General features: G+C 39.8%; 2 protein-coding genes across 2 annotated transcripts in view; both read right to left on the minus strand.

Moving 5' to 3' along the window:
• Window positions 1-27,694, minus strand: part of NPM3 (nucleophosmin/nucleoplasmin 3) — a 390,782-nt gene that overhangs the window by 210,971 nt on the left and 152,117 nt on the right. The gene's annotated exons all lie outside the window — the stretch shown is intronic.
• FBXW4 (F-box and WD repeat domain containing 4) overlaps window positions 1-27,694 on the minus strand; it is a 118,341-nt gene that overhangs the window by 15,891 nt on the left and 74,756 nt on the right. The window contains exon 6 of the mRNA XM_069098777.1: window positions 3,390-3,455. Within this exon, the coding sequence (XP_068954878.1) occupies window positions 3,390-3,455 (66 nt within the window). The remainder of the gene's footprint in view (window positions 1-3,389; window positions 3,456-27,694) is intronic.

The following is a 27,694-nucleotide window of genomic DNA, read 5'->3' on the forward strand; positions in this document are numbered from 1 at the left end:
GTTAAGGAAGGTCAGAAAAAATAACAAGCAAGCAAAACAGCTCTGAAAATTACATATTAAATTTATTATAGATATAAAAAGAAAAGCAAGTCCTATGTAACAGATTTGCAGCTTCATGTGTAATCATCTCCTTATGTTTTACAATGGATATGGATATGTTCATTTCATCTGGTTAAGTTCAAAATAAAAAAGAATGAAAAAAAATTTTTAAGATATCTGAGAGCAGAGGGCAGCACAAGCTGCACCAATAGCAAAAAAAGGAGGCAGTGCTAAGTCAATGTCACAATAAGTTATTCACATGGGAATTGGGGGAGAGCTGGGAGTCTAGAGGAAAAGCAGAGTCATCTTCATGAGATACAAGAGTTAAAAGCAGCTTCCCACAAAAAGAAAAAAATACTGATAACAGCTCAAGGGAGACCTTGCAATGGTCAGCCCTGGTCCTTGGCAGTTGGCTGGAGCTCCTTACACTGAAGGCCCTGCTGAGACCTGAAACTGTACAAACATCGTTTCTCTAAAAGTCTGGTCCGACTGGATTTTTGAGACCTGAAGTCTTAGGAATATCTTTAGCCCTTTGGCCAAGTGCCGTGTACCTGCTGACCTTTAACTTTTCAAAAGCTCCACCACCAGGGCAGTGTAGAATTCTTTTCTCCTCCCAGGCACTGAGGTCTTCAGCTTCTCTCTGATGCTGGGCAGAGTGTCTAAGTGGCTCTGTCACTGCTGTGACCCTCCAGACAGATGATTGAGACTCAACTCCAGGTAGCTAAAAGCCCTCAGGGATCCCTTTACGAACAAGTTGAACTGTATAATATTTAATCACCAAGCATTAAGATTTCCTTTCCCTCCAAAATTACAAAACTACAAGGTGAATAAATTGCATAGAGTTCCCCCAAGCTTTTCCTGGACAAAAGAGACACAAAGTTTCAGAATCAAGAGACAAAGACCTGCACAAAATGTGGAAAGGAAGATAAAACCAAAGGCAGTCTGATGGTTGGGTGCTAGACAGGTACAGGATGCTTACAGGAGTAACGTGCATAGGAATGACACCCAAAGCAGACAATGCTTAAGAAACAAGACATCTACACTGTAAAGGTGTCTTCAGGGAGATGTAGAATAGGGAGAGTGACCACTCATGAAACACAAGCAGTCATGCTGACCATAGAACTAGAAAAGGAGCATGACCACTCCCCATTAGGTAAGGCCAAAGGCAGCAAAAAGTAAGGAAAATATACATTACAGCCACGTGGAGGCTGCAGCTCAGAGCAGTCAGACTGACAAGCAGCCCTTGACACTCTGCTGGTTCTCCTTCAGTCAGTCTGAGCCCTCCTCAATCTCTTCAGTTGATTCTTCATCCAGGTCACAGCCCCAATAGCTGTCCCCAAGGCTCTGTCCTGGCCCCCTTCTCTTCTCCCTTTAAACTATTTTCCTTGGTGATCCATCAGCTCCCATGGATTCAGTTATTAGTCTAGGCTTGGAGGACAACCAGAGAAAATGCCTGGAGGAGCCTAGAGGTAGAGTATCTTGTTCATGGAACAGCCAGGAGGCCACTATCACTGGACTGAAGACTACTTAGCAAGGAGGAAGGTATTAAGGAGACGAGGAAGGTAGGAGGAGGCTGGGTCATGAAAGGTCTTAAATGCCAAACAGAGTATTTTGTATTTGATTTTGGAGATAAAAAGTCTCAAGAGTTTGTTTGTTTGTTTTTTGGGGGTGGGAGAGGTGACATGATCAGATTCAAGCTTTAAGAAAATCACTTTGGGGGGCAGCTAGGTGGTGTAGTGAACCGGCCCTGGAGTCAGGAGGACCTGAGTTCAAATCTGGCCTCAGACACAACACAAAAACTAGCTGTGTGACCTTGGGCAAGTCACTTAATCCCAATTGCCCTACCTTTCCCCCTCCAAAAAGAAAAAAAAAAAGAAAAAGAAAATCACTTCAGTGGTTGAATGGAGGATGAACTCAAGTGGTGAGAGACTTAAGACAGGCAGACCCATCAGGCTATTACAATAATTCAGGCATGTGGTGATGAAGACCTGAACAAGAATGGTGGCAGTGTCAAAGGAGAAAAGGGTGAAAATGTGAGATGCTGCAGAGGTGAAATCAACAGGCCTTGGTAAAAATTTGGATACAGGGGCGGCCAGGTAGCACAGCGAGTCAGAGCACCGGCTCCAGTGTCGGGATGACCTGGAGATCGAATCCGAGGCTCGGACACTCAGTACCACACCCAGAAATAACTGGCCGTGTAACCTTGAGCAAGTTACTTAACCCTGATGGCTTAAAAAAAAAAATTTGGATACAGGGGAGGATGTGAGATGGTGAGGAGTCCAGTGTGACCTCTAGGTCTCAGGCCAGAGGGATAGGAAAAATGGAGTCGCTCTCCACAGGAACAGGGAAGGGAAGGCCCAGGAGGAGGGTTTAAAGAGAAAGACGATGAGTTGCATTTTGGATGTAGAAATTAAGATGTCTACTGGACACCTAGTTTGAAACGTCTGAAAGGCAGTTGGGAGATGTGAATGAAGCATACATTTTCAGATAGACATGGCCAGTAAAATGATTTATTTTGCTTGACTTCGCTTATATTTTACCAAGGAGAAATCAACCATTCTAATAATAACAGTGATATAAAAAAAGGAAAGGGCAATAAATAAGCATCTAAAAAGAGAGAATGCTGAATGTGTGGCCAAGCTGAAGAATTTGGTTTAAAATCCTGACTACACCATTTATTAGTTCCATGATATTGGGACAGGCCCTTGATACCTTCAAGTTTCAGTTTCTCATCTGTAAAATGACAGATTTTGCCTAGACTATCTCAAAGATCCTCAGCTCTGACACTCTATAATTCTATCAAAGGAAAGGCAGAAGAAACAAACAAGAGCCAGAGAAATTGAGGAAGGGGATAAGCTAGAAAAATGCTTTCACCAGTACAATGCAATGTAGTGTTTAAGAAAGACTAACAAAAAATTAATCAGATAGAAACATATTACCATTAAGAATAGTCCTGGTACATATTTTAAATGTTCTTTATAACTTTTTTTCATTTGTTTGAAGGCAGCACAAATTTCTTCTTATTTAAAAAAAATCTGTGAGATAAATGGGATTATGTGTATACAGTGCTAGGAGGTCCTCAGGAGAAAGAAGCTCTATAAATCCAATCTGTTATTATAATAATACATTGTAAATCCAATTATTTACATATTATAAATTATTTCAACATCATGACCATGTGGCAAAGGCTGAGGACATCATATCTTCTAGACATGAGGTTGTCCCTAGACCATCTTACCTGGAGTAAAGGTAGAATCAGAGAGAGCCTATTTTTTTCCTCACCATTTTTGCCTCCCATCCCCCAAATCCCTGTTGCTGAGGGAGGCATGCAACTCAGAAAATTCTCTTACCTAGTGAGGTCCCAGATTCTTAGGGGTGAGACATGTCCACAACAAGCCGTCCCTGTCACAAAGGAGCTGCCAAACAAAGTGAGAACACAGTCAGGCCCAGCTTGTTGGAACTTGTGGCAAAAAAAAAAAAAATGGCAACACAATGTGAAATGTCTTCCTCATTCTCCAAGGGATCTTAGGGTCAAGCTAGAATTGGAAGAGCAGTGAAGGAGTAAAGAGAGAGGGAGGGGGGAGGCTTATGGGAAAGCACACAGTTTTTCAGGAGCACAGAACCCCAAAATGGAAGGTATATCCATTATGAAATTCCCTCATCAAGGTTACTTGTAAGCTTGATGGTATGCCCCATACTAGATTCCCAATTAGACAATACTGCAGCATATCTGTAACAAGATAGTTTCTAACTGAAATCCAGCTGAAATCACTTGGGAGAGTGTGGATTTATTCAGGGTTCTTTCAGTTTCCTATGCCATGCAAAATGAAATGCCCTCCCTCCCATCCTAATTACACTAGGTGACAACTTTCTTCTATATCACCCTCATTTTGGGGGGGATGGAGACACTCATGTTTTCAGGGTGAAGCAGTGTTTGCAGGCTTGGGGATACAATAAAAAAAAAACGGGAAATGTAGTAAGTTGGAAAACAAGAACTAGTGACAATGAAAAAGTTTATGTGACAGGCAAGAAATGTGACTATTTCTAAGCTTCCTGTGTCTATGTTTCTGTTTCCACATTCTAAATCCAAGTGCCAGTTTCACTGGCCTGGTGGCACACATGAAGAAGATGGGGCTCAATGTGGCAGACCTGGCCACAGGAAGCCCTGGAATTAGAAATTATAGCTGCAGCAATGTTCTTTTGTGCCGTTGTCCCTAGGCCTGGCTGCTGCTTGGTTATATGACCACAGGGCAGGGAAATGGGGGTGGCCAGAGTACCAGACCTGCAAAATTAAATAGCAAGCAAAGGAGTTGAGAACAGCTTAGCCCTGAGTTCCTGAGGGCTGTGTCCATACACGTCCAGCGTTAGGGAGTGGAGGAGAAAAGAGGCCTGGACACCAGCGCTCCAGGTCCTGGCCGGTGCTTGGCAAAGAACAAACAATGATAATGATACCCTGTTAACAATGTGGGGGCAGCAACAGTCCAACAGCACCCAGCGCCAGCACCTGCTGCTCTCTGATCCCACAGGCTTGATGGGGGAGATAAAGTGCTAAGGAGAATCATCTTGTAGAAAGGGAAGGAAGTGATGGGGTGGAGCACCGGGCAAGCCACTGATTTATAATCAAAATTGCAGAGCAGTACAGTTCTGTTTTCTAGAATTTGACCAATAAAAGTTCTTCTTGAGTCATTCTTATCCCATCTGTTTTCCTATCTGAGGCTAATTCCTCAGGCTATGTGGTATGCTCCCATTCCCCCTGCGTTTCCTCTTAACCCAAGAGACAAAAGTAAATTTCAGGATGAATTCACAGAGCTGCCACTGGGTGAGACCAAATACAGTCACTCCAGTCATGCCATCATTGACCCCCCAATCTGGAGAGCACCTTCAATCTGGGGAGCACTCTCTGAAAGATGAAGCCCCAAACTACAAAGCCAAGGAGGTGTCATGCCCCCTCCCACCCTCTGTCCTGACATTTTTCACTTTAGTGTAATCCATTAATAACTGGTAAAGCCAATTACCTGGAGTTGGAAACATAATAGCTGCTTGGAAATCATTCAAGCAAGCAATTGGGCTCTTCAGAACTTTGAGGGGGTGGGAGAAAGCCATCAGAGACACAGGCATTTCTTAAGAAGGTCTGTAACAGACCTCTGACTGGCTATAGGTCTAAATTAGTGACAAGGTAAGTTAATAGGGAGGGAGATGGGAGGAACCTGAAACTTTAATCCCTGCCACTCCAGCAATCCTGACCTCCCAGCAGGCTTGTAGGGAAGGGATTTAAAAACCATCTCTCTAGTCTCCTTTTCCCTTCCCCATCTTGTCTACCCGAACATAGCCCTGGGAATAGGAAAGTGCCCCAAGATTCAATGTGCCTACTAATTTCTTCTATTACTGAGGCATTCTGCAAAACAAAAAGCAGCCCCTTTGCCCCCTGTGCTTTTTACAAATATCTGCAGTGGTACGCACAAGTGACTTAATTATTTCAATATTCAGTCAATCTGAATCTTATCAATATGGGGAGAGCCAGAACTAGCCATTCTGGCCTCAGGACAAACAGCACACATGGTGCCCTTAAATGAACTTTAAAGGCAAATTCAGCTGATTAGGGTAGAGAGAAGGAAGGGAGTAAATCTTACAAAAGAAACTTGGCCATGCATACACAAAAGTCTTGGAGAGGAAGGGGAGGCTAGAAGGAAACAGAGGTCTCAAGACACCAGCTTCTGTCAACAGAGACCCCAGTATACCACAAGGCAGTGGTGCAGGGGATGAGGGTTGGGGACAGGAAAGAAGTAAAAGTCTTATCTGGTGTAGAAGCCAGACAGAGGGTAAGAGAAGAAAGCAAGATCTTTAAATTAATTATTCTTGCTAACAAGGCAGTAAGTTTTTGAGTTTTCAAATAAAATTTTATTTGTAAAAAGCAGTTATCACAGTACCTGGCACAAAGTAGGCACTACCGTGTTTCCCCGATAATAAGACCTATCCCGAAAATAAGCCCTCCCCTTACTGTGTAAGATTCCTCTAAAATAAGCCCTCCCCTGAAAATAAGCCCTATTGAGATTGCTACTGCTACATTACAGTACCCTCTGTATGCACCTCCCCCCACCGTGAAACGCACGCCGCGCTCTGAGCTGCATCCAATCAGAGCTGCAGCAGTGAGCGTGTCATCCTGTTCTTCCCCAGTGATTTGCTTATTGAATAAAGGTACATTTTTTTTGTTCACATTTACCTGTTTATTAAAATTGCTGTCAATGTTCATTAAAATAAGCCCTCCCCTGAAAATAAGCCCTCTGGTGTTTTTCTGTCCAAAAAAAGATAAGACAGTGTCTTATTATCGGGGAAACACGGTATATAAATATTTATTCCTTTCCTGTTCACCCTTCTCTTTGTGTCTAAGTGAAAGTACACAACTGCTATAAGAAACTTCTAAATTTCAGTGCCCTGAAACAAAGCCTCGATGGACCCCATGCTAGTTAGAGCTCTAGTGGTGGTGATTATTTCCAATGGTGCAGATTACAACTCACTCAAGTCCTCCCATCCTGTATGGTTCTTGTCAATGTCTTCTAATGAAACCTCCATGGGAGTTCACCCAATGAGCCAGGGGCCTTCTAAGTCTCTACAAAGCATGTGCACTGTCCCTCTAACCATTTTCACGTAATTCTTGGTTGATGTGTTTTACACTACTTCTAAGCAATTTTTGATTGGTGATATGAATAACCTATTTACGCCCAAAATATTTCTCTATGCTGCTCTTTAGGTGACCCATAACATACATTCTCTGGAGACTGTAACAATCCATGATTCCACTGCCAAAAGACTACTGGTAATAAAAAGATGGCTTTTCATTTCAAGAAAACTGGGAGCCTCAAAAGCACTAAGCCAATTCCACAAGACAATCCAGCACACTTTCTTCTTCTCATTACAGTCTGGGTCCAGTTCTTTGACCATCTGTACTGCTACACTGGATCAGCCCTATAAACTTAACTATCTATCCAATCGCATGTTATAGAATACCTGGACAAGATGTATTTTCTATCCATTTATTTATCTGGTTTTCCTGTGTGGATGCTCTGGCCAAACTCTTTGGAGTAACTAACCATGGAGCTCATTAGGAAGCTCTGTGGTTTTGGGGCGGCCAGGTGACGCAGTAAGAGTGCCGGCCCTGGTATCGAGAGACCTGGGATCGGTTCCAGCCTCAGATATTTGGCACCCACGCAAAATAACTGGCCGTGTAAACTTGAGCAAGTTACTTAACCCCAATTGCTTAAAAAAAAAAAGAGCTCATCTACAGAGAGTCTCTTTTCCATTCTGCCTTTGTGTTGAATGTAGGATCACAGAATCAAAAACCTAGACCTGGAAGAGCCTTTTAAAAGTCATCCAGTATAATCCCCTCTTTTTTCAGATGAGGCAATTAAGGCCCAGGGATGTAAGTGACTTGCCCAAGATCACAAAGATTGTAAGTAGCAAAGCCCACATATGAACTCGAGCCCAGGGGCTTCATGTTTAGCACTCTACATAGCAAACACTTTTTGTCTTCAAAATTATGTCTGCTATTAACCTTCCAAGGAATCACATGGCTTTGACAAAAGCATGGGAGATACCTCCTTGAAGAAGCATGTTTAAGGCAGTCCCCCAGAGTAATGTCCAGTGGCTGGTAATGTCTCCATCCCTATAGCCTCTCCTCTATTGGTGAGCTCTTCTCTGAAAGTCCATTTGAAAAAACACCACTACATCATTGTGTCCTTTTCAAACTCAGACTAGACCATAAGACCCCAGACTACCTTGTCCCTACATGGGAAAATATACTCCATTCTCTCTCTCTCTCTTTTTTATTTTTTTTGCTTTTTGGAGGGGGGAAGGCAGGGCAATTGGAGTTAAGTGACTTGCCCAAGGTCACACTGCTAGTAAGTGTTAAGTATCTGAAGCCACATTTTAACTCAGGTCCTCTTGACTCCAGGGCTGGTGCTCTATTCACTGCACCACCTAGCTGTCCCCCCATAGAGTCTTCTAATCCACAGGTTCCCAAAATGGACAATACAGCTGGGGGGGAGGGGCTAGATGACAGAGGGGGCAGTACTAGCTTCGGGTGCAATTGGAAGGGTGTTGAATAAAAATAAAGAGGGTGGTGGAAGCATAAGGAAAGAAGAGAAGAAAAATTTGAAAAACCATTCACATAGGTTTCATCTGTTGTGTAACACAGTTAAAGTCATAGTGATTACATTATTTTCCAAATAAACACACAAAATACAAATTATAGCCAATCAGTGGTCAAGTTGTCTGACAGGTCTTAACAAGCAAGTATTGACAGGAGTGTGTGTTGCATTGTCTGGAAGTGCAACATACATCAGCAGGAACATGTGCATGTAATGACTTGTTTACAATATGATACTATACGGTTATAGGAAGCAATATTGTGTCACCAAAATGTCAGTGCAGGAAAAACCCCACAAATTTATAATAAATTATTAAATTTAAGATTAGTAATTTAAATAAAATATATATTTTTTTGAAATTATGGAAATTATTTCCAAGGTGGCGCTGAGTAATTTTTTTAAAAAGGGAGGTAGGTCAAATAAGTTTGTGAACCTGTCTCTATTCCTTTCAATCAATTGTATAACTTATGGGCAGCTAAATGTCCCAGTGGGTAAAGCACCAGCCCTAAATCAGGAGGATTGAGTTCAAATTTGACTTCAGACACTTGACACTTAGTAGCTGTGTGACCCTGGGCAAGTCACTTAACTCCCAACTGCCTCACCCCCCCCCCCAAATTACATAACTAAAAAGATGTAATCTTCTGTAGAAGGTAATTTGTGAAAGCCTTGGTATGTGTGTAGATTATTCTCATATAGATTCTGTAGAAATAAGAAAGATATAGCAGTCAGCAGTTACTGGTACTCACTTTCTTGACTGCCTTTTTTTTTTTGGGTAGTAATATCATTCATGATTTTTTCCCGAAGAATTGGGCATTCTTGCATCTTTCAATTATTTTGCAAATCAATCCTTTAAGGCCCTCAAAACTGTTTTGTCTGATATGGACCTTCTCCTGGGTGTATTAGGTCTGATCCAGCTGCTCTTTGTTTTCTTTAGGGCCATTCTTAAACTTTCTAATACTGCACATAAGGAAGATGATGTTAGAATTTAAATGTCAGTGATAGAGAAGAGTTCATTATAAAAATTTTGGCAGGTCTTTTCTATTGTTGATTGTCCAGTACTTGTCCTTCCAGTTTGATCCATATGTGTTCTCAGGCTTATGTGGTTTATAAAACTGGATCTTGTGCAAAGGTTTCTATCACCTTGTCTTTCTATCCACCACTTCTTGCTGTTTTATGACACGGCACCATTTATCATCTTCTACCACCATTCTTCATAAGACTTTCACAAATAAGTTCATATTCTAACCCAGTGCAGCCCTTGACTGTCACAGCTGTCCACTTAGCAAAGAGTCTGAGTCTTTCCCGACTGAGGTAGTTTCTAGGCTCTCTTGGTCTCCTCAATGTAGTGACTGATTTATATAGGTACTTTAATGATCCTAGGCTTTTCTCTGGAACAAACCCCATCTCTTAACACCAATATTCTTCTGATAATGCTATATAGCTGTAAACTATGGAATATAACAATCTCCAAAGAATCAGAAATCCTTAAGAAGTGCTAACAGTCTCTCATGTCTGTTCCTTCATCCATTTTGCATTTGGAGGGTAGGGCATTAAAATTTGTTTAAATAGATGTGGTTGGACTGGCATGCCATAATGATGTTAATTGTCAGAAAAGAACCTTTTCAAGAGAAACTAGAAAAATTGATTGAGATTTTGATCTATCAGTTATAGAGTCATAGATCTTAGAGATGGAAGGAACCTCATGGACCAATTAGTACCTGAAACAGGAAAACTTTCTACAATATCCCTAATAAACTGTCACCTATGCTCTGACTATCTGAGGCAGTCAATTCCATTTTTGCAAAGTTCTAATTGTTAGAAAGTCTTCATTCATATGTACCTGAATCTACTTGCTTGTCATTTCCATTCATAGGTCCTAGTTCTTTCCTCTCTATCCCACTTGGCAACTCTTCAAATATTCAAAGTCTTCAATCATCTCTTTTCCCATTCTACTCCAACAATTCTATGCAAAGTCTTCTTCCCTGAGTGATCTGAGTTCCTTCAATTTATTCATGTGAAATGGCTCTGAGTCACCTCCCCCACTATCCTCTAGACACATACCAGTTTGTCAGTGTCTCTCCTAAAACATGGTAGCCAGAAATGAATATAAACCTCCATATGTGGCCTGTTGTGGTAGGAGTCTACACTGCAGGTATAAGAAATTGTAAATAAGAAATATTCTCATTCAAGAAAGAAAAGCATTAACTCAGGGTAAGAAAATGAAGACAGATCCTCAAACTCAAAATGAATCTGTATTTGTGTTTAAAAAGTCAGTCCTTTGCAAAGCATATCAGTCTACTTATTTATAAAGTGTTTTGGAAAAGTTCTAGTACTTCTTATTTGCTGTTATTAAAAGCTGAGTTTTATTCATCAGGAAAAGATGTGGAATAGATCACGAATCAGTCAGTGAAACCTTTCCTGACCAGTTCAGTACTCCTTTCTCTGAGCTCCTGCTGTACTGTCTATACATACATTTTAGCACTTATATTTTTAATCTCACATCATTCTGTTTCATGTGTCAGTCTTATCTTCCCAACCATCAATCAATGAATATTTATTAATCACCTACTATGTACCAGGCACTGTGCTAGGTACTGGGACACTTTAAAATAATTTGTATAATAATGCTTTATAATCTACAACAAGCCTTCATACAATTATCTCATTTAGTCAAAGCCATGGGTCACATCTTTTATGTGCCCACTCTATTTTCTCCCCCCTCAGTGCAGAGCAGAGCCCTAAGCTTATCTGGCTATTCAATAAACACTTGTTGATTGATTAAAAGGGCAAACACATATTGACATTTCCGCTGTTCCTCTTAAAAGCTATCTGTAGAGATTTTCTTTCCTAACGTACCCAATTTAGGGTCTAAAACTATGGAACAAAAGCACTTCTCGGTAAAAAGTATAAGACTCAGAGGAGCCCCAGTGCAACCAGTCTATCTCCAGATGAGGAAAGCACACATTCTCTGCTAAACTGGAGACTGGCCAGGAGCTAAAGAGTCCTAGCTTAAGCGTCTGCAAGAGTTCAAAGGCAGCTTCCTGGCCAGAAAGCCAAGTATGAAGGGCTGAAGACATCTCTATCTCTAAAGAAAAGCATAAGGAGTTTTAAATACTCAGATCTAAATGATGCTGAAGGAATGTACTAGGGGGGAATAGGAGATGAAGGGAACACCCTACAGCCATCTCAAGTTCAAACAGGGTCTGAGAAAAAGAGAGACACAAGAACCTGAGAATGATGGGGAAGAGGGAGGTAACAACAACAGTTCACCATTTCAATAATGCTTTTACAATTTATAAAGTACTTTACAAGCATTATTTCATTTGGTGCTCACTACAACTTGGTGAAATAACCAGTAAGTACTGACTGTCATTCACATTTTACAGATTAGGAGGCTAAGGCTCAGAGAAAGTACCTTACCTAAAGTTATACCGTTAATAAATGATAAAATCTGGACTCAAATCCATCTTCTGACTCCAGATCTAGTACTCTTTTTATTATATCATGCTGGGTTCTAAAATTGGTACATTTTGTTTTTAAAAATAATAACTTCCCAGTAAATGGATACATTTCTTCCACAAAAATATTCCTTAAAAAGTTAAATAAAATAATCTAAAATTGTGATTGCAAGTGACAATAGTATATACTGCATTTCTTGTTAGATGTTGGTAAGATGGAAGGGAGGAGGGAAGAATGGTAGGTTGATAGCAGGGATGCTGGTAGAAGTAGCAAAGAAGAAGAGGGAGAAGAAAAAGAAAGGGAGATGGATTTTAAAAAAAGGAAGGTAGAGAAAGTGGATGATAGTGGGGGAAACAAAGAGTTTGTAAGGACAGAGAGTAGACAGATGATGGGGAATGAAAGAAGAGAGAATAATGGGGGGGGGGTAAAAGAGAGAGAGAAAAGATAGTAGGAAAAGAAGGGAAGAAGGGCTATTTCTTCTAACTGAAAATGAGAGGCAGAATGGCATAGTGGAAAGAAAACTGGACTGGGAGGCAGCAAAGACCAAGGTTTTTTAACCTATGAAATTTACTAGCTATGTGATCCTGGGCAAATCACTTTACTGCTCCCCTTATCCCCCATTTGTTTATCTACAAAAATGCCTAAAAGGAGTATTGTGAGGATCAAGGAGATCCTGTATGTAAAGTGCTTTACAAATCTTAAAGTGCTATATAAATATATATCAAATATAAATGTCAGCTGTTAAGTCTTTTTCAAGCTCCAAATTTTTCATAGCAATTTGAGTTCTGGTTTGTATTAAATACTTTATATAGATAATGTGTCTATATAATATATGTAAATATATAATACACACACATATATCTATCTATATGTCTAAGGTCCCCCATTAAATGGTAAGCTCGTAGAGGGCAGGAACTTCCTTAATTCATTTTTGTTTTCTTGACACCTAGCACAGGTGCTTTGCTTGTGGTAGAAACTTAATAAAGTATTTGTTAAAACAAAAAATATGAAGAGGAGAATGGAGAGAAATAGGTGAGAAGGAGCATGAGATGAGGTGGTAAACAGCAATTCAAGAAGGTAAAAAGTGGTAGATCTTCCTAGAACTAACGAGAATTTGGAAGCTTTGACTGTGAGAGGGCAGCAGTTACCACTGCGGCCTGGCCGTCGGCAGTTTGCAGTGCCCCAGGCTTGCGGAGTCTTCAAGCCCATGCTGACAAACTTTGGCAAGGGAGGCCACCAGAGCTGTCAAATCATTCACCAACATGCCCATCAAGTGTATTCAGCTCTCTCCAACCCACACTGGCATTTTAATTACTGTTGGGTAAACTAATTTGTACAAATGAAGGTAACTCTGCCTAATAGAATATGCAAGCTCTCTGACCTCTGACAGGCACTGACACAAGATACAAAGGCAGCCGAGGAAGGCTTTTTATCTGAGCCTTATTACTCTCTATTACTCCAATTAGTCAAGCTCCAGTGCTCCTAATTGGGGGAAAAATTGCAATTAAATCAATTTTTGATGGGCTGCAAGTGGGCTCCCGAACCGCCTTGCCTGTGAAACACTGATATTATAGCAGCAAAGGTCAAAGTCCTCATAGGCACCTGTGGGCATCCCCCCCTTTCCCTCTGTCCCCTCCTCAAATACCTCGATGAAACCCCTGCCCTCCTCAGCACAGCCAGTGAGGAAGGGGAGGAGGGAATCATTAGAACATGTCAGGTCTTATCGCTGCCGCTGGTGTCCACTAACCCCAACAGTTGACATCATTATGGAAGGTAATTCCCAAAGCATGAATGTAGTGCGAAGGTCACACAAACTCAGTGTAAGAGGAGGGGGATGGTGATGAAGCAGCTATAACAGTAACAACATTGTGAAGGAAGGATCAACAGACTGGGAAGGAGATGATGACAGAGAAAGAACCAGAGAGAAAAACAGTTCCACTATCAGTCCCTACTTGGGCTGGCAAACATACTAAAGGAAGGAAAACAAATGTTTAGGAGGCAAAAGTAAAAAAGAAAAAGATGAGTCTCAAGAGCACTGAACTCTGCCACTTATTATGTGTATGACCTTGAGCAAGTCCCTTCCCACTCCATGCCTTAGATTCCTCATCTACAAAATAAGGAAGTATTACCTGACCTTCAAGATCCCTTGCAGGTCAAAATATTGTAAGTTTTAGTCAAAAGTCCCCTTAATTCAGAGTTGAGGAGCCTAAACCTGGGATACTCTTTGTCAAGGACCAAACAAAGAAGACTTCAGTGGCCGCAGGATAACAGGCAACAACTATAAAGCTGTTGCAGTCACAAAAGCAAAGGCTGGGAAGGGACATGACTTTAATCCATAACATTAGAAAGTCAATGGATGGGTGGACATGAATCTATTTGTTAAAGTGAATCAAATTTCATATATTAAAACTAGAGGTCTCAGGGTGGCTAGGTGGTGCAGTGAATGCAGTGAACTGGCCCTGGAGTCAGGAGGACCTGAGTTCAAATGTGACCTCAGACACTTAACACAAAAACTAGTCATGTGACCTTGGGCAAGTCACTTAACCCCAACTACCCTCCAAAAATAAAAAACAAAACAAAACTAGAGGTCTCCTTTGAAGTTTGAATAGAAGCTCTTAGAGATTTGAAAACTGGGGGAATGTCCATCAATTGGGGAATAAGTGAATAAATTATGATATATGAATGGGAAGGAAAACTATTGTGCGCTAAGAAATGGTGTAGGGGGAAGGTTTCAGAAAACTACAGGAATGTTTTTATAAACTGATACAAAGTGAAGGAGGTAGAACCAGAAGAACAATATAAATAATAACAATATTGTAAAGACAAACTTCAAAAGACTCATGAACTCTGATCAACACCAACCACAATTCCAGAAGACTCACGATGAAACATGCTACCCAGCTCCGGATAGAGAGGTGATAGACTCAAAGTGCAGACTGAGGCATTTTTTAATGTCATCGATGTGGTGATTTATTTTGTTTGTCTCTACATGTTTGTAATGGTAATGATCTTTCTCAATTTTTCAAGGGGCAGGGGGAAGAGAAAAAAGTTGATGTGGAGAGAATTTAAATCTGAAAATAAAATAAAACTGAATTTATAAAGAAAGAATCTAAGCAGAGCATGGGACAGAAGTTATAGAAATTCTATTTAACGCAATGAAGCCTCCATTATTTCAAGAAATGGTACAGGCTAAACACAGAGATTCAAAATTAATTTAGATGAATTGAAGGATGACAGAAACATGAGTCTAGCAATATAGAAACATGGGTCTAGCAATAAGTTATCAAAGAAAAATAAGAGATCCATAACCTTTCAGAATTTTATAGTAGTATTTTTATTTAGTATATTTATATAGTATTTTATAGTAGTATTTTTAAGATAGTAGAGAAAAGGCAAGGGACTTGCCTGAGCTCTCCCAAATTCCCCTCCAAATAATTTTAAAATAACACCTCAAAACAATCCTGGAGTGGCAGAACTCACAAAAGAATGGGGTGAAACATTTTTCCAGCCCAAGATAACTTTAAAAGGCTGTAGGAAATGTCTGTCACACTAGGGTGAGAGAGTAGTGTCATTCAGCACATTACCCCCAGCAAGCCAGCAATGAGGCCCCATACCTCAGCACCAGTTAGCAGTGAGGTTCTGCAACCCAACATAAGCCAGCACTGGGGCTCCAGGAACCAGGCATCCAGTAGTGGGCCATACCCAACACAAGCCAGTAGCAGGTCTTGGGGGTACTGAATTGTTAGCAATAGCTTCCAGAGTTCTCAGCCCACGGATGTTAAGGGGATCAGACAATTGGTCAGAAGGAGATTGTAGGGGCCTCTTTGATGGCACTGAGTGTAGGCCTCTGTTGCATTGCTCATACATGGCTACAGAGGAGCAGAGACCCTGATCATATTTATAGGGCAGAAAATAGTGCTTGTGGTCAATCACAGATCAGAGCACAGACCCAGAGAGAAGTAAACACACTTCTTAGATCATACCACCTTGGAAGAAATGAAAACTTACAGACCCCCAGAACTACTTCTGAAAACAGCTACACAAAAAACCTGAAGCTTGGAACAATGCCCCCTCCACCCTAGAAGCACAGCCCAACTTTAACATAAAAGTAAAAGTCAAGAAATAGGCTGGAAAAATAAGCAAACAATTAAAAAAAAAAGCCTGACCATAGAAAGTTACTATGGTGACAAGGAAGCTCAAAATACAAACTCAGAAGAAGACAACAGTGTGAAAAGAGCTACCAAAAAACCCTCAAAGAAAAATGCTAATTGGACCCAAACCCAACAAGAATTTCTGAGAGGGTTAAAGAAAGAGATGAGTGGTAGAGGAAAAATTGGGAAAAGAAATGAGAGTGATGCAAGAAAATTATGAAAAAGAAATTAACAGATTAGTAAAGGAAGCACAAAAAAATACTAATTTAAAAAAAAACCAACCTTAAAAAATAGATTTGACCTAACAGTAAAAGAGGTATAAAAATTCACTGAAGAAAAGAACTCCTTAAAAAGCAGAACTGACCAAATGGAAAGGTACAAATGCTCACTGAGGAAAATAATTACTTAAACATTAGAATTGTGCAAGTAGAATCTAATGATTCCATGAGACATCAAGAAACAATAAAACAAAATAAAAAGAATTTAAAAATACAAACTAGTGTGAACTTTCTCACTGGAAAAACAAGTGACCTGGAAAATAAATCTAGGAAAGATAATTTAAGAATTATTAGACTACCTGAAAGCTATAACCCAAAAAGGAACCTAGACATAATTTTTCAAGAAATTATCAAAGAAAACTGCCCTGACATTCTAGAACCAGAGGGTAAGGTATTGAAAAGATTCTAATGATCACATCCTGAAAGAGAGACTTAAATGAAAACCCCCAGGAATATTGTAGCCAAATTTTAGAGCTCCCAGGTCAAGGAGAAAATATTGCAAACAGCCAGAAAGAAACAATTCAAATATTGTGCAGCCATAGTCAAAATAATGCAAGATTTAGCAGCTTCTACATTACAGTATTGGAAGACTTGGATATGATATTCCAGAGGGCAAAGAAGCTATGATTGCCACCAAGAATTACCTACCCAGCAAAACTGAGTATAATCCCTCAGGGGAAAAAAGGATATTTGATGAAACTGAAGACTTTCAAGCATTCCTGATGAAAAGACCAGAGCAGAACAGAAAATCTAATTTTCAAATACAAAATTCAAGAGAAACATAAAAAGGTAAATAGGAAAGAGAAGTCATAAGGGATTCAATAAGGTTAAACTGTTTACATTCCTATATAGGAAGATGATACTTATAACTCCTAAGAACATTAACATCATTAAGGCAGTTAGAAAAAGTATACACAGGCAGAGGGCACAGGTCCAAGTTGAATATGATGGGATGATATTTTTTAAAAAAATTTTTAACATAAAAAAGGAATGCACTAGCAGAAGAGGGAAGGTAGAGGTAGAACAGTCATTTATCTCACATAAAAGAGGTATGAAAGCTTTTACAGTGAAGAGGAAGGTGAGGAAGGTAGGAGGGGGAGAATACTGGAACCTCACTCTTATCAGAATTTGCTCAAAGAGGAAATAACATACACACAGTTGGGTATAGAAATCTATCTTAACCTACAGGCAAGTAGGAGAGGAAGAGAATAAGAGAAAGGTAGGGTGGACTGATAAAATGGAGGTGGGATTGGGGGAGACAGTAGACAGAAGCAGAGCATTTTTGAGGATGGAAAGGGGGAAAGGAAACAGATTAGAATGAACAGAAGGGGAAAACAGGAGGGAGGGAAATACATAGTAATCTTAATTGTGAAAAAATTTTTCCAACAAATTTCTCTGATAAAGGCCTCAAGAGAACTGAGTCAAATATATAAGACTACTAGTCATTCTCCAATTGATAAATGTCCAAAGGATGTGAACAGGCAGTTTTCAGACGAAGTAATCATATTTGTTTATAGTCATATGAAAAAATGTTCTATATCACTACTAAAATGCAAATTAAAACAACTCTGAGGTACCACCTCATACCTATCAGATTGGCTAATATGACAGAAAAGGAAAATGACAAATGTTAGAGGGGATGTGGGAAAATTGGGACCCTAATGCACTGCTGGTTGAGTTGTGAACTGATCCAACTATTCTGGAGAGCAAGTGGAACAATGCCCAAAGGGCTATGAAATCATACATACCATTTGATCCAGCAATACCACTACTAGGTCAGTATCCCAATGAAATTTTTAAAAAGGCAAAAGACCTATATATACAAAAATATTTATAGCAGCTCTTTTTGAGAGAATGCCCATCAAATGGGGAATGGCTTGTTAGCTGTGGTATATGACTGTGATGGAATACTATTGAGCTACAAGAAATGATGAGCAGAATGCTCTCAGAAGGGGAACTGTACTTTAGTTATAAAAATTATTTATGTATAATTTTATATTTTCAGTTGGTTTTCAAGGAAATAATAAACAAAACTGGACTTGAGTCTGCTTGCAAGAACAAATTAAGCCATTTAAAAAATTTTTCACCCAGTCAATTATGTCTTTGGGGAAAGTAGGATCCATAAACTATTATGTATAGAGGAAGCATTTTGTAAGACATCTTTTATATAATGAGAATATTTTTTCATCTTAACAGTAATTGTTTCTGACTTTAAAAGCAGTAGCAGAAGAAACAATTGGTGTTGCAGAATTACAATAAAATATTTTATTAGCAAAAAGAAAAAGAGAAGAAGGTTTTCAGAAAAACCTGGGAAGATTTACATGAACTGATGCAAGTGAAATGAGCAGAACCAGAACTACTGCACACAGTAACAGCAATACTGTACAATGATAAACAGTGAATGACATAGGTATTCTCAGCAATGCATTGATCCAAGACAATCCTGAAGGATTTATGATGAAAAGTGACGTTATCTACCTCCAGAGAAAGAACTGACAGAGTCAGAATGCAGATCAAAGTATACTTTTTTAAACTTTATTTTTCTTGGGAGTTTTTTTTGGGTCTCTATTTTCTTTCATAACATGACTAATATGGAAATGTTTCGTATAACTGTACATGTATAACATATATAAAATTGCCTTCTCAATGAGGGAGCAGGGGGAAAGAGGAAAGGAGGGAGAGAATTTGGAACTTAAAACATTTTTTAAATTAATGTTAAAAATTATTTTTACATGTAATTGGGAAAAATGTCAATTTTTTTTTTTTTGCTTTTTTGGAGGGGGGAAGGCAGGGCAGTTGGGGTTAAGTAATTTGCCCAAGGTCACACAGCTAGTAAATGTTCAGTGTCTGAGGTCGGATTTGAACTCAGGTCCTCCTGACTCCAGGGCTGGTACTCTATTCACTGTACCACCTAGCCACCCATTTTTAACAACTATGAAGGGAATTTAGCCAAAAATACAAAAATGAGTGTTGTGGGTAATAAAATATGGGAAAGATTTGTAGTAAATGTTTTTATTCCCAAATATCAATTTACTCTCTTTCTGGGATCAAAGACCAAGCTCAATGTGCTCAAGAAGCAGCAAAGAGAGAAACCAAAAATTGACAAAAACAGTAACAGTCATCTGAAAACTGCTAAAGGATAGATTGATTTTATAATCAATGTTAGCATATCAAATTATGTGCTCTAAATAACATGCAAACTCTCCTCCTATATCACACACTTGTTTTTGGCCCTTCTGAAGATCCCTGGCTGTAGGGATAGTTTCTGAACAGTGTCTTAAGAACTGAGGACCACCTATGAGACATCTACAATCTCACCCTGCCCTTCACCAAAACCACCACTTTATGAGTATCTACCTATGCATTATGTCTCCCCAACTAGACAGTAAAGCCCCTAATGGTAAAACTCATATCTCACACCAATTTCTATCCCCATAAAATATAAAGAAGATACTCAACAAATATTTGATGAAAATTATGATAATGACAAACCTGAAACTTAAATTGGTTTCTCAGTTTCAAAAAAGCAAAACTATTATCATGGTAGGCAGACCACCCAACCTGTTATGGCAAGGATGGCTCCCAGTGACCAAAGCTAGGCAGTTAATGTCCAATCGAAAGGCCACAAATACTATCACTATTGTCTGGAAATGAAGGTGAGGGGTATCATGCCCAAGGCCTTCACGTAGACTTTGCATATCGTCAGTAACTAGGCTACTGAAGCCTCATTCAAAGAAGCACATGCTAACTGGCTATTACTGGGGAAAACAGGACTGGGCAAGTGTTCGTGTTACTACAGGGTTGCAGATAAATCCTAAGCAGCTGGCATTTAAATAGGGTGGGGGCCATAGGACTGAAGAGAGAACTATTAGGATTGACTCAGGCTCCACAAACAAACAGTAGAAAGCAGAGCCGGATCTGAAAGCCACACAGATAAGCCAAACCCAAACTCAACAACAAGTTTACTTTAAAACCCGATTCCTTCTAAACACACATTAATAAGACTTAGAAAGGATCCTGAGCCTTAGACAGTAACCTGGTCAGGTTGAGAGCATTTTTAAAAAAGTATTTATAAAACTGACCGAGGTCTCACACTACTCCAAATAAGCCATGATGGATGGAAGACTGGGTTTTAAGTCACCAGAACTGGAGGCAAAGTCATCACTGTACACCTTGTCTCCCAAGCATGGTCAAAACCAAGATAAAAGGGCATAATACACTGATAATGTTGCTATGACAACAAGGGCATTCTCAATTCCAGCTCTGCCAGTCATTGTGTGACCTTGAGCAAGTCATTTAACTTCTCTCAGTCTCATGAGTAATTTTTCCATCTTTAAAACAAAGGAGTTGGATTAGATAACCTTTAAGGACCCTTGCAACTTGACAACATCAATAAAACAACATACATCTTTTTTAAAAAACTTAGTATTTTATTTTTTTCCAATTACATGTAAAGGAAGTTTTCAACATTCATTTTTGTAAGATTTTGAGTTCCAATTTTTTCTCCTTCTCTCCCCCCTCCCCAAGACAGAAATTAATCTGATAATAGGTTATACATGTACAATCATATTAAACATATCTCCACATTAGTCATGAAAACAACATACATCTATTAAACTTCTACTCTATGCTAGGCATTATGCTAGCTGCTAGAGATACAAATATAAAAAGAAACAATCTCCAATTTCAAATTTTTATTTGGAGGAACACTATATATATATGTGTATATATACATATATACAGAATAAATAAAATAAATGCAAAACTAGATTAGGAAAGGCTTCATGTGAAAGGAGGTAGAAGAAATTCTATGAAGCAGCAATGCAGAGAAAATACACCCCAGGTATGGGGAGTATAGACTCTCCTGGAGCAGAGGGTGATCAAATACAGGAGCCAGTGGTCTAAAAGGATGGGGACTGAGAAAAGAACATCTGATCTGGTGATTAAAAGATTGTTAGTAATTCTGTACACTGATTTCAATTAACTGATGAGGTCCAACATCATACTGCCGAGGAGTGAGAAGAGATGAAATGATGGCACAACTAGGTTCAGGTTTTTCTAGGAATTTGGCTAGGAAACAGAGGACAGCTATAGGACAATCTTTAAAAGGATACAAGGAACTACTGAAGGTTCTTTAAGTAGGGAATGGGCACGCTTTAAAGAAGGACAAAAGGAAACAGTTGGCAGGGAGAGACAAAATTAGAGAGAAAGAGCATGATTGAAGCTCTAATTTGCCCTAGAAAACAAGTACATGTAGAAGGCTTGGCTGTGGCAAGAAAAAGGGACATCTTGTCAGAAACTGGGAAAAAGGAGGGGAAAGAGTGAAGGATAATGTCAAGGGGGTTTGAGATGAAGAGAAGAGGGAATTCATGTTGAATGGCTTTCATTTTCTTAGGAAAGGAAGAGATCAGGTCTTCATTTGGAGGAGGGGAAGAGGTATGGGGGACTTGCTGGTAGAAGAGAACTCCTGGAATAGTTTCTGTAGGAAATGAGACAGGGAATCATTAAGGAGGAAAATGAAAAGATTACTTTGCTGCAATGAAGATCCAGGTAAAGTCTGATGCCATGAATTTATAATATACACAGTTAGCATAGCTGTATGATTTCTTCCAGGTCAGTTCTATGTCACATATAGCATCAGAGGAGGCAGATGCTGGGTATAATCCAGGCCTGAGGTTAGCAAGAGATGCATATCAAATCTGTAATTCAGTGAGAGATTACAGCAGTGGTTCTTTAACCATTTTTTGTGTCATAGACCCCTTTGACCATATAGTGAAGCTTTTGGATCCTCTCTCAGAATAAAAGACATTTTTAAATCATTTAGCACAGTGCTTAACATATAGTAGGTGCTTATTCCCTCCTTCCCTTAAATGCATAAAATAAAACACATAGGATTACGAAGAAAACCGATATTAAAATGTAGTTATCAAAATACTCTTTAAAAAAAACAAGTTCATAGGCCCCAACCTAAAAATCCCTGGATTAGAGAGTAGAGGAAATGTACAGTTAAAACTATAAGGTCAACATTTGAAAGAGAAAAAAATTAAGTCTGAGCAGGGGAAATGGCCCGATAAAATACTGAGAGACAAAGGGTTTAAAAGGGCATGATGAGGGCAAAGAATAGATTTAGGAGGGTGAGATACAGGGAGAGATGGAATGAGAAATGTCATTTTTTTATTAAGGAAGTAAAACATTTGCGGGTACTGGTGAGACCCAGAGTATGATGAGTAAGTTATGAGGCTTAAGGAGACTGAAGAATTTGGGGAGTTACAGAAGTTGAGGAGAATTCATAGGGGATGCTGGAATCCCCCAGGGAAGGAGTTGAAGAGAAGAAAGATGGTGAGCTGCATGCTGAATTTGAGAAAGGACAGAGAATGAACTGGGGGCCTGTACACAATACCCACCATAATGTGGATTGGGTGGAAAAATTTAATTCACTGGACTTCATAGGAAGAGAGGTTGCTTAGTAATGAAAGTACAGGGAGATTCTGGAGCAAGTAGCATTATGACCCCTTACAGAACCAATTTATCCAGGGGATTTGAGTAAATGTAATGCTAGAAAGGATAGCCAAGGTTGCATCTGGGGGAAGGCAAATCTCAGTGAAGGCTAATAGATGGAAAGATGTGAGAGAAGGGAGTCTAGAGCAAAGGGAAATTTGTTCACTATGGAACAAGAATTCCAGAGAGCACAGGGGAAGGGGTAAGCAAGGTTGAATAGGGTTTAGGAGGACAGGGATGAGAGAACAGAAGGTGGGAGTTGGGAATAGCTTGTGCCTATGTGGCTAATGACTGAATAATGTAGAGACAGGGAAAGAAACAGGTGGTGGGAAATTATTAGCCATAGGGGAAACAGTGGATGGCAGACAAATAATAATGCTCAGAGCCTAGGAGTGTTCTTGCCAGGGATACAGTCACTCTCTCCTGTTTCTCTGGGTCTAGGTTGCCCCTGGCCTGCTTCTCCTACAGTGTATGGCTGTAGAAGAGACAAAGGTGAATAGTACTACAGCTAGGCTCCTCTGATTGCGAGAGTTTGTAAGGCAGTCTATGAGCCAAGAGTCTCACAACTGGCAATTCTAAGAGTCAAAGAGGCTCTGGCAGAAGGCTGATGGAAGGTTTCTATCAAGGATACTTGATAGTCCCAGCGAGGTCAAAATGGAAAAGGGGGTAGGTATGCTTTTCTGAAACAGGATAGGTTAGGTATGAGGACCAATCCCTATCCCTTCACTGGTCACAATGTATCCCAAGGAAGAGAGTAGTTATTTAGGACCATCCCCTAAGTGAATATGTGAGAGGCAGGGGAGAGAGAAGGCAAGAATCTTAAGACAGGAGATACAGCTCCCTTCAATCCAGCCTGTCTGCCACAATATTTCCCGTCATCAGCTGGCATGGGATAGGAAAGCAGTGCCTGCTACGCATCGTAAATTGTACACAGAGGGGCTACAGAGGCTGCCTGCTATGTCCCTGCAGACAGCTGTCAGAGACCCTTGACAGAAGAGAGGAAAAAAGAAGAGGGATACATGTCTGTATGAATGTGTATGCATAGAGGCCAGGTAAACATGAAACTCTGCTGGCCCCTCTACCAAAAAAATTTACAACCTCCTCCTCCCCAGAGGAAGAAATGTTTCATTCTCTAAAGAATGCCAGCAGCAAAGCTGTCATGAAAATCCAGCTAATAATTCTTATGCCGAACCCTTCTCTGTACTGGGAGGCCATGAGGTCCCTAGGACCCTGAAGTTGGTTATGTAAACTGAGGAGAACTTTGTGGGGATGGTGGAAAACCCATCATCAGGTTGGAGGGGCTTGAAATGTGGTAGTCTCCTATGCAGGGTTTCACTATAGGGTACACAGGAAGGAGAAGTCCTTTAAGGTTCATTGTTTCCAGATTGGTTTATTTTAGCTAAAATCATCTACCTTGAACTTAATTACTCTCAGGAGATAAACTCCCATGTTCGGGGCCAAGTCTCCAACCATGAACCTGTTGGCTAGTTTCCCTACAAAAAGCCCAGACATTCCCATCACCACTTTTGGACTCTACTCTAGTTCTCTTACTCCCACTGTTTGCCAAGCAGGGCTCTGGCCCAAATGTTTTCAGAAGCTCATGTCACTGCTCTCACTCCCTTGTTCACACGTCTCTGGCTGGGTTCCTTCCCACATGCAAGGTGTATGAGAGGATGGGCACTTTTAAGGCACGATCAGTAATCAGCAGATGAGGACTTATTCTACAAAAAGCATCAAGTAAGTGGGAGAAGAGATGAGACACCCAGGTTGTACTTACAGAGGACACAGGCAGGGACAACTTTTCCAAAGACGTATTCTTTATTCCAAAGATGTATTATGACTGATGGAGGATCCTAAATTCAGATACCTGAAATGTCTGTCTGAGTTGAGCTTCTTTGGGATTTGAAGGCATATCCTGATAGAGGGTTAGCAACTATTTGTAAGATGGCTGCTAGGCTGCTCCATTAGTCCATTTTTTCATGTTTCTGAGAGCTCAGAGACAGGCAGACACCTGCCTCTAACTTGGTTACCTTCGTCATTAGAGGGTTTCTTAAGAGTCAAGAATAACATGCTTTGTCATGAAACTTAGGCAGAGGACACATTTAATGGTCAAATGGTTAAATAATGGCAACTTCTCCAGGTCTAGGTTGGGATGGCTTTGCCTACTGAGAGGCTAAAAGTCATGTCTTGTAGAAGATGTGATGCCCTAGGCCCTAACCCTTGGCATCTCCTCTGGTCATTGCCTAGGATCATGATCCCAAAATATAGCCTCATCAAGTCCTTCTTCTGCCCATCCCCACTGAGAGATAGGCAGAGGCAAGAGCAGACACAGAGGAGCCATTGAATGAGATGGGATGAGATCAGAGTTTCAGAGGTAAAGCAATGGACAGACCCCCCACTGGCTTCAAAGATACAGGTGTCAAACTAGTTTTGTGGGGACTAATTGGAATGACAAGACTATCTGAAAAGAGGTGACAGTTTTTCCTCCAGAGAAAGAAAAAGTAGAAACTCAATAAAGAGCTGTCTACACTCAGTATTTTCAATCTTAACTTTCTAAAGTACCATATATTAATTGTTTGAAAAAGTGATATTTGATTTTTTTAAATTTTATTTTCAGCTGCACATTTTCTCCCTCCCTTCACTCCTGTCCCAACCATTGAGAAAGTTCTAATATAATACTCTCTCTCTGCACAGATACATATACATATGTATGTGTCTCTGTGAGTGTATATATTTATACACACAGACATGCAAAACATATTTCTATATTATCTATATTCCAGGGAAGAAAGAAAGAAAAAAAACACATGGTTGGTTAAATCTGTACTCTGAGTCAATCCTAATTTGGAAGGAGAGAGCATTTTATATCACGAGTCCTTTAGAGTTGTGTATATATCTATCAATATATAGAAATAGATAAATATAGATACACACACATACACACACATATATACATATATATGCACACACAGACATGCAAAGCATTTCTATATTAGCCATGTTCCAGCGGGGAAAAAGAAAGAAAAATAAAGGAAAAAAAGATATATAGTTCAATCTGCACTCTGAGTCAATCAGTTCTCTATCTGGAGATAGACAGCATTTTATATCATGAGTCTTTGGAGTTGTGGAGGATCACTGAACTAATCACAGTTACTAAGTCAAGAAAGGAATACTTTAAAGATAAATGCATTACAGATATTTGGTAGACCTGAGTGAAGAAGAAAATAGAATAATCTTTCCTTTTAATCCTAGTTTATTCAATCCCTTCCTCAATAACCATGTATTCAAAGCCTAAAAAGCCAAATGAAAAACAAATGTTAATATATAAAACACTCAAATATTCCACCCTTTGGTTATTTTGAATGACATAGAGAAAAAGGTGCAGAACGCAGAAAACACACAAATAGTGTACTGAAATCAAAACATAAATAAATAAATAACCTCTCTCCTCTCTAAATTAAGCTGGCCTTTAGTCTAGATGACTGCTGAAGTAACAGGTTGGAAATAAAGTATAAAGAAATCAAAGCCCTTAAATGGAAAACCATATTCAGGATCAAAAAATAAATTAACACAATCACAAAATTTTCTATTTACACATTATACATATCAATTTATAGCTTCTCTTTTATTTTTTAAAAAGTATTTTATAGGGGGACAGCTAGGTAGCTCAGTGAATCACTGGCCCTAGAATCAGGAGAACCTGAGTTCAAATGCAGCCTCAGACACTTAACACGAAACTAGCCATGTGACCTAGGGCAAGTGACTTAACCACAATTGCCCTACCTTCCCCCTCCAAAAAACAACAACAACAAAAAAAAACAGGTATTTTATTGATTCCTTTATTTGTATTTTTTCTTTTTTTTTTACATCATTATCCCTTCCCAATTACCCCCATTCCCAATAGAAACTTCCTTAATAACAAATATAACTCCTCTTCATGTATGCTTTTGCAAATATGTTCACTTAACGTGAGTACCTTGACCCTAGGAAACCACCAAAATTCAGCTATATGAAAAGGCTTAGATTACTAGCTAGTAATCTAAGCCAGAATTATCTTCCATTTCTTACCCCTGTTCCTCTTAGCTTCATTCCATGTCCAACACTCCCAATCCTCTTCCTGTCTTTGCTCACCACCAAAACTCTCCTCTGGGCTCCAACTCAGGGTTTTTTCCCCATAGTCCAAATCATCTACTGCAAGCCTGTAGGCACCAAATTCCACTGCTTAAGGCACCATGGCAGGTAAATAACTAACTGGACAGATTTGTTTGCCGAGAAAGATCCATCTCTCAATGTTTGATTTCACTTCTTTGGAACACTGGAATAAAGGCCAAATACATCAAGAGCTGAAGAGGAATGTTGCCAGAACAAGACACCTGACTCTATGTCATGCCCATCATAAGTTCTAATAGGCAAGCACCTGACAAATAGACAGGACAGGGATATTCACACAGTTACTCATCACACTCACACACACACACACACGGTCACAATGAAGTCTTTTAATATTCAAGGACACCTTCTCAATTCTCCAAAACTGCTGACAAAACACCTGCCCTGAACTACTTCTCTTGAATTCCAGGAACAAACTGATACCCCAAGAGGAAACTTTTAATAGTGATAACATTATTATCAAATACTAAGAATGCCCTTCACAGCCCAACTTATTGAAATATCTTTTTTATTCTCTGCACCTCCAATTCATCCTCTCCCCTCTCCCAATAAAGCCCCTTCAACAACCCTACCGGAGTAACATGGGGAGAATGACTGGTGAAATTAGCATTCACCCTTCATAAAACTAGCATGGGCAGCTATGGGAATTTTGCATTGTCAACTGGCTTAAGTAGAAAACTAGGCTATGAATGAAGTTACAGGTCTGATTGTATTTGGCTCCTATGAAGAGTTAACACTTGGGCCAAACCTGGTCTCACCGAGAACACACCTGACAGACTGGTCCATCACTATCTCCTACCACCCAAATCCTTCCTGTGGCCCAAGCTTTCCCCAAGAGGAAACACATATATTACATAGCAACTCCCACAGGCAAGGGAGGCCCCCAGTGTGCCATAAATTGACACACATGGATGGCACTGTCTACAGCATACATACACAGAAACATGACCAGTTA

The sequence above is a fragment of the Petaurus breviceps genome, unplaced genomic scaffold, assembly GCF_028583685.1.
Source record: "Petaurus breviceps papuanus isolate PSGF00001 unplaced genomic scaffold, PetGlider_PUasm1.0 37, whole genome shotgun sequence".
In the NCBI taxonomy this organism is placed as follows: Eukaryota; Metazoa; Chordata; class Mammalia; order Diprotodontia; family Petauridae; genus Petaurus; species Petaurus breviceps.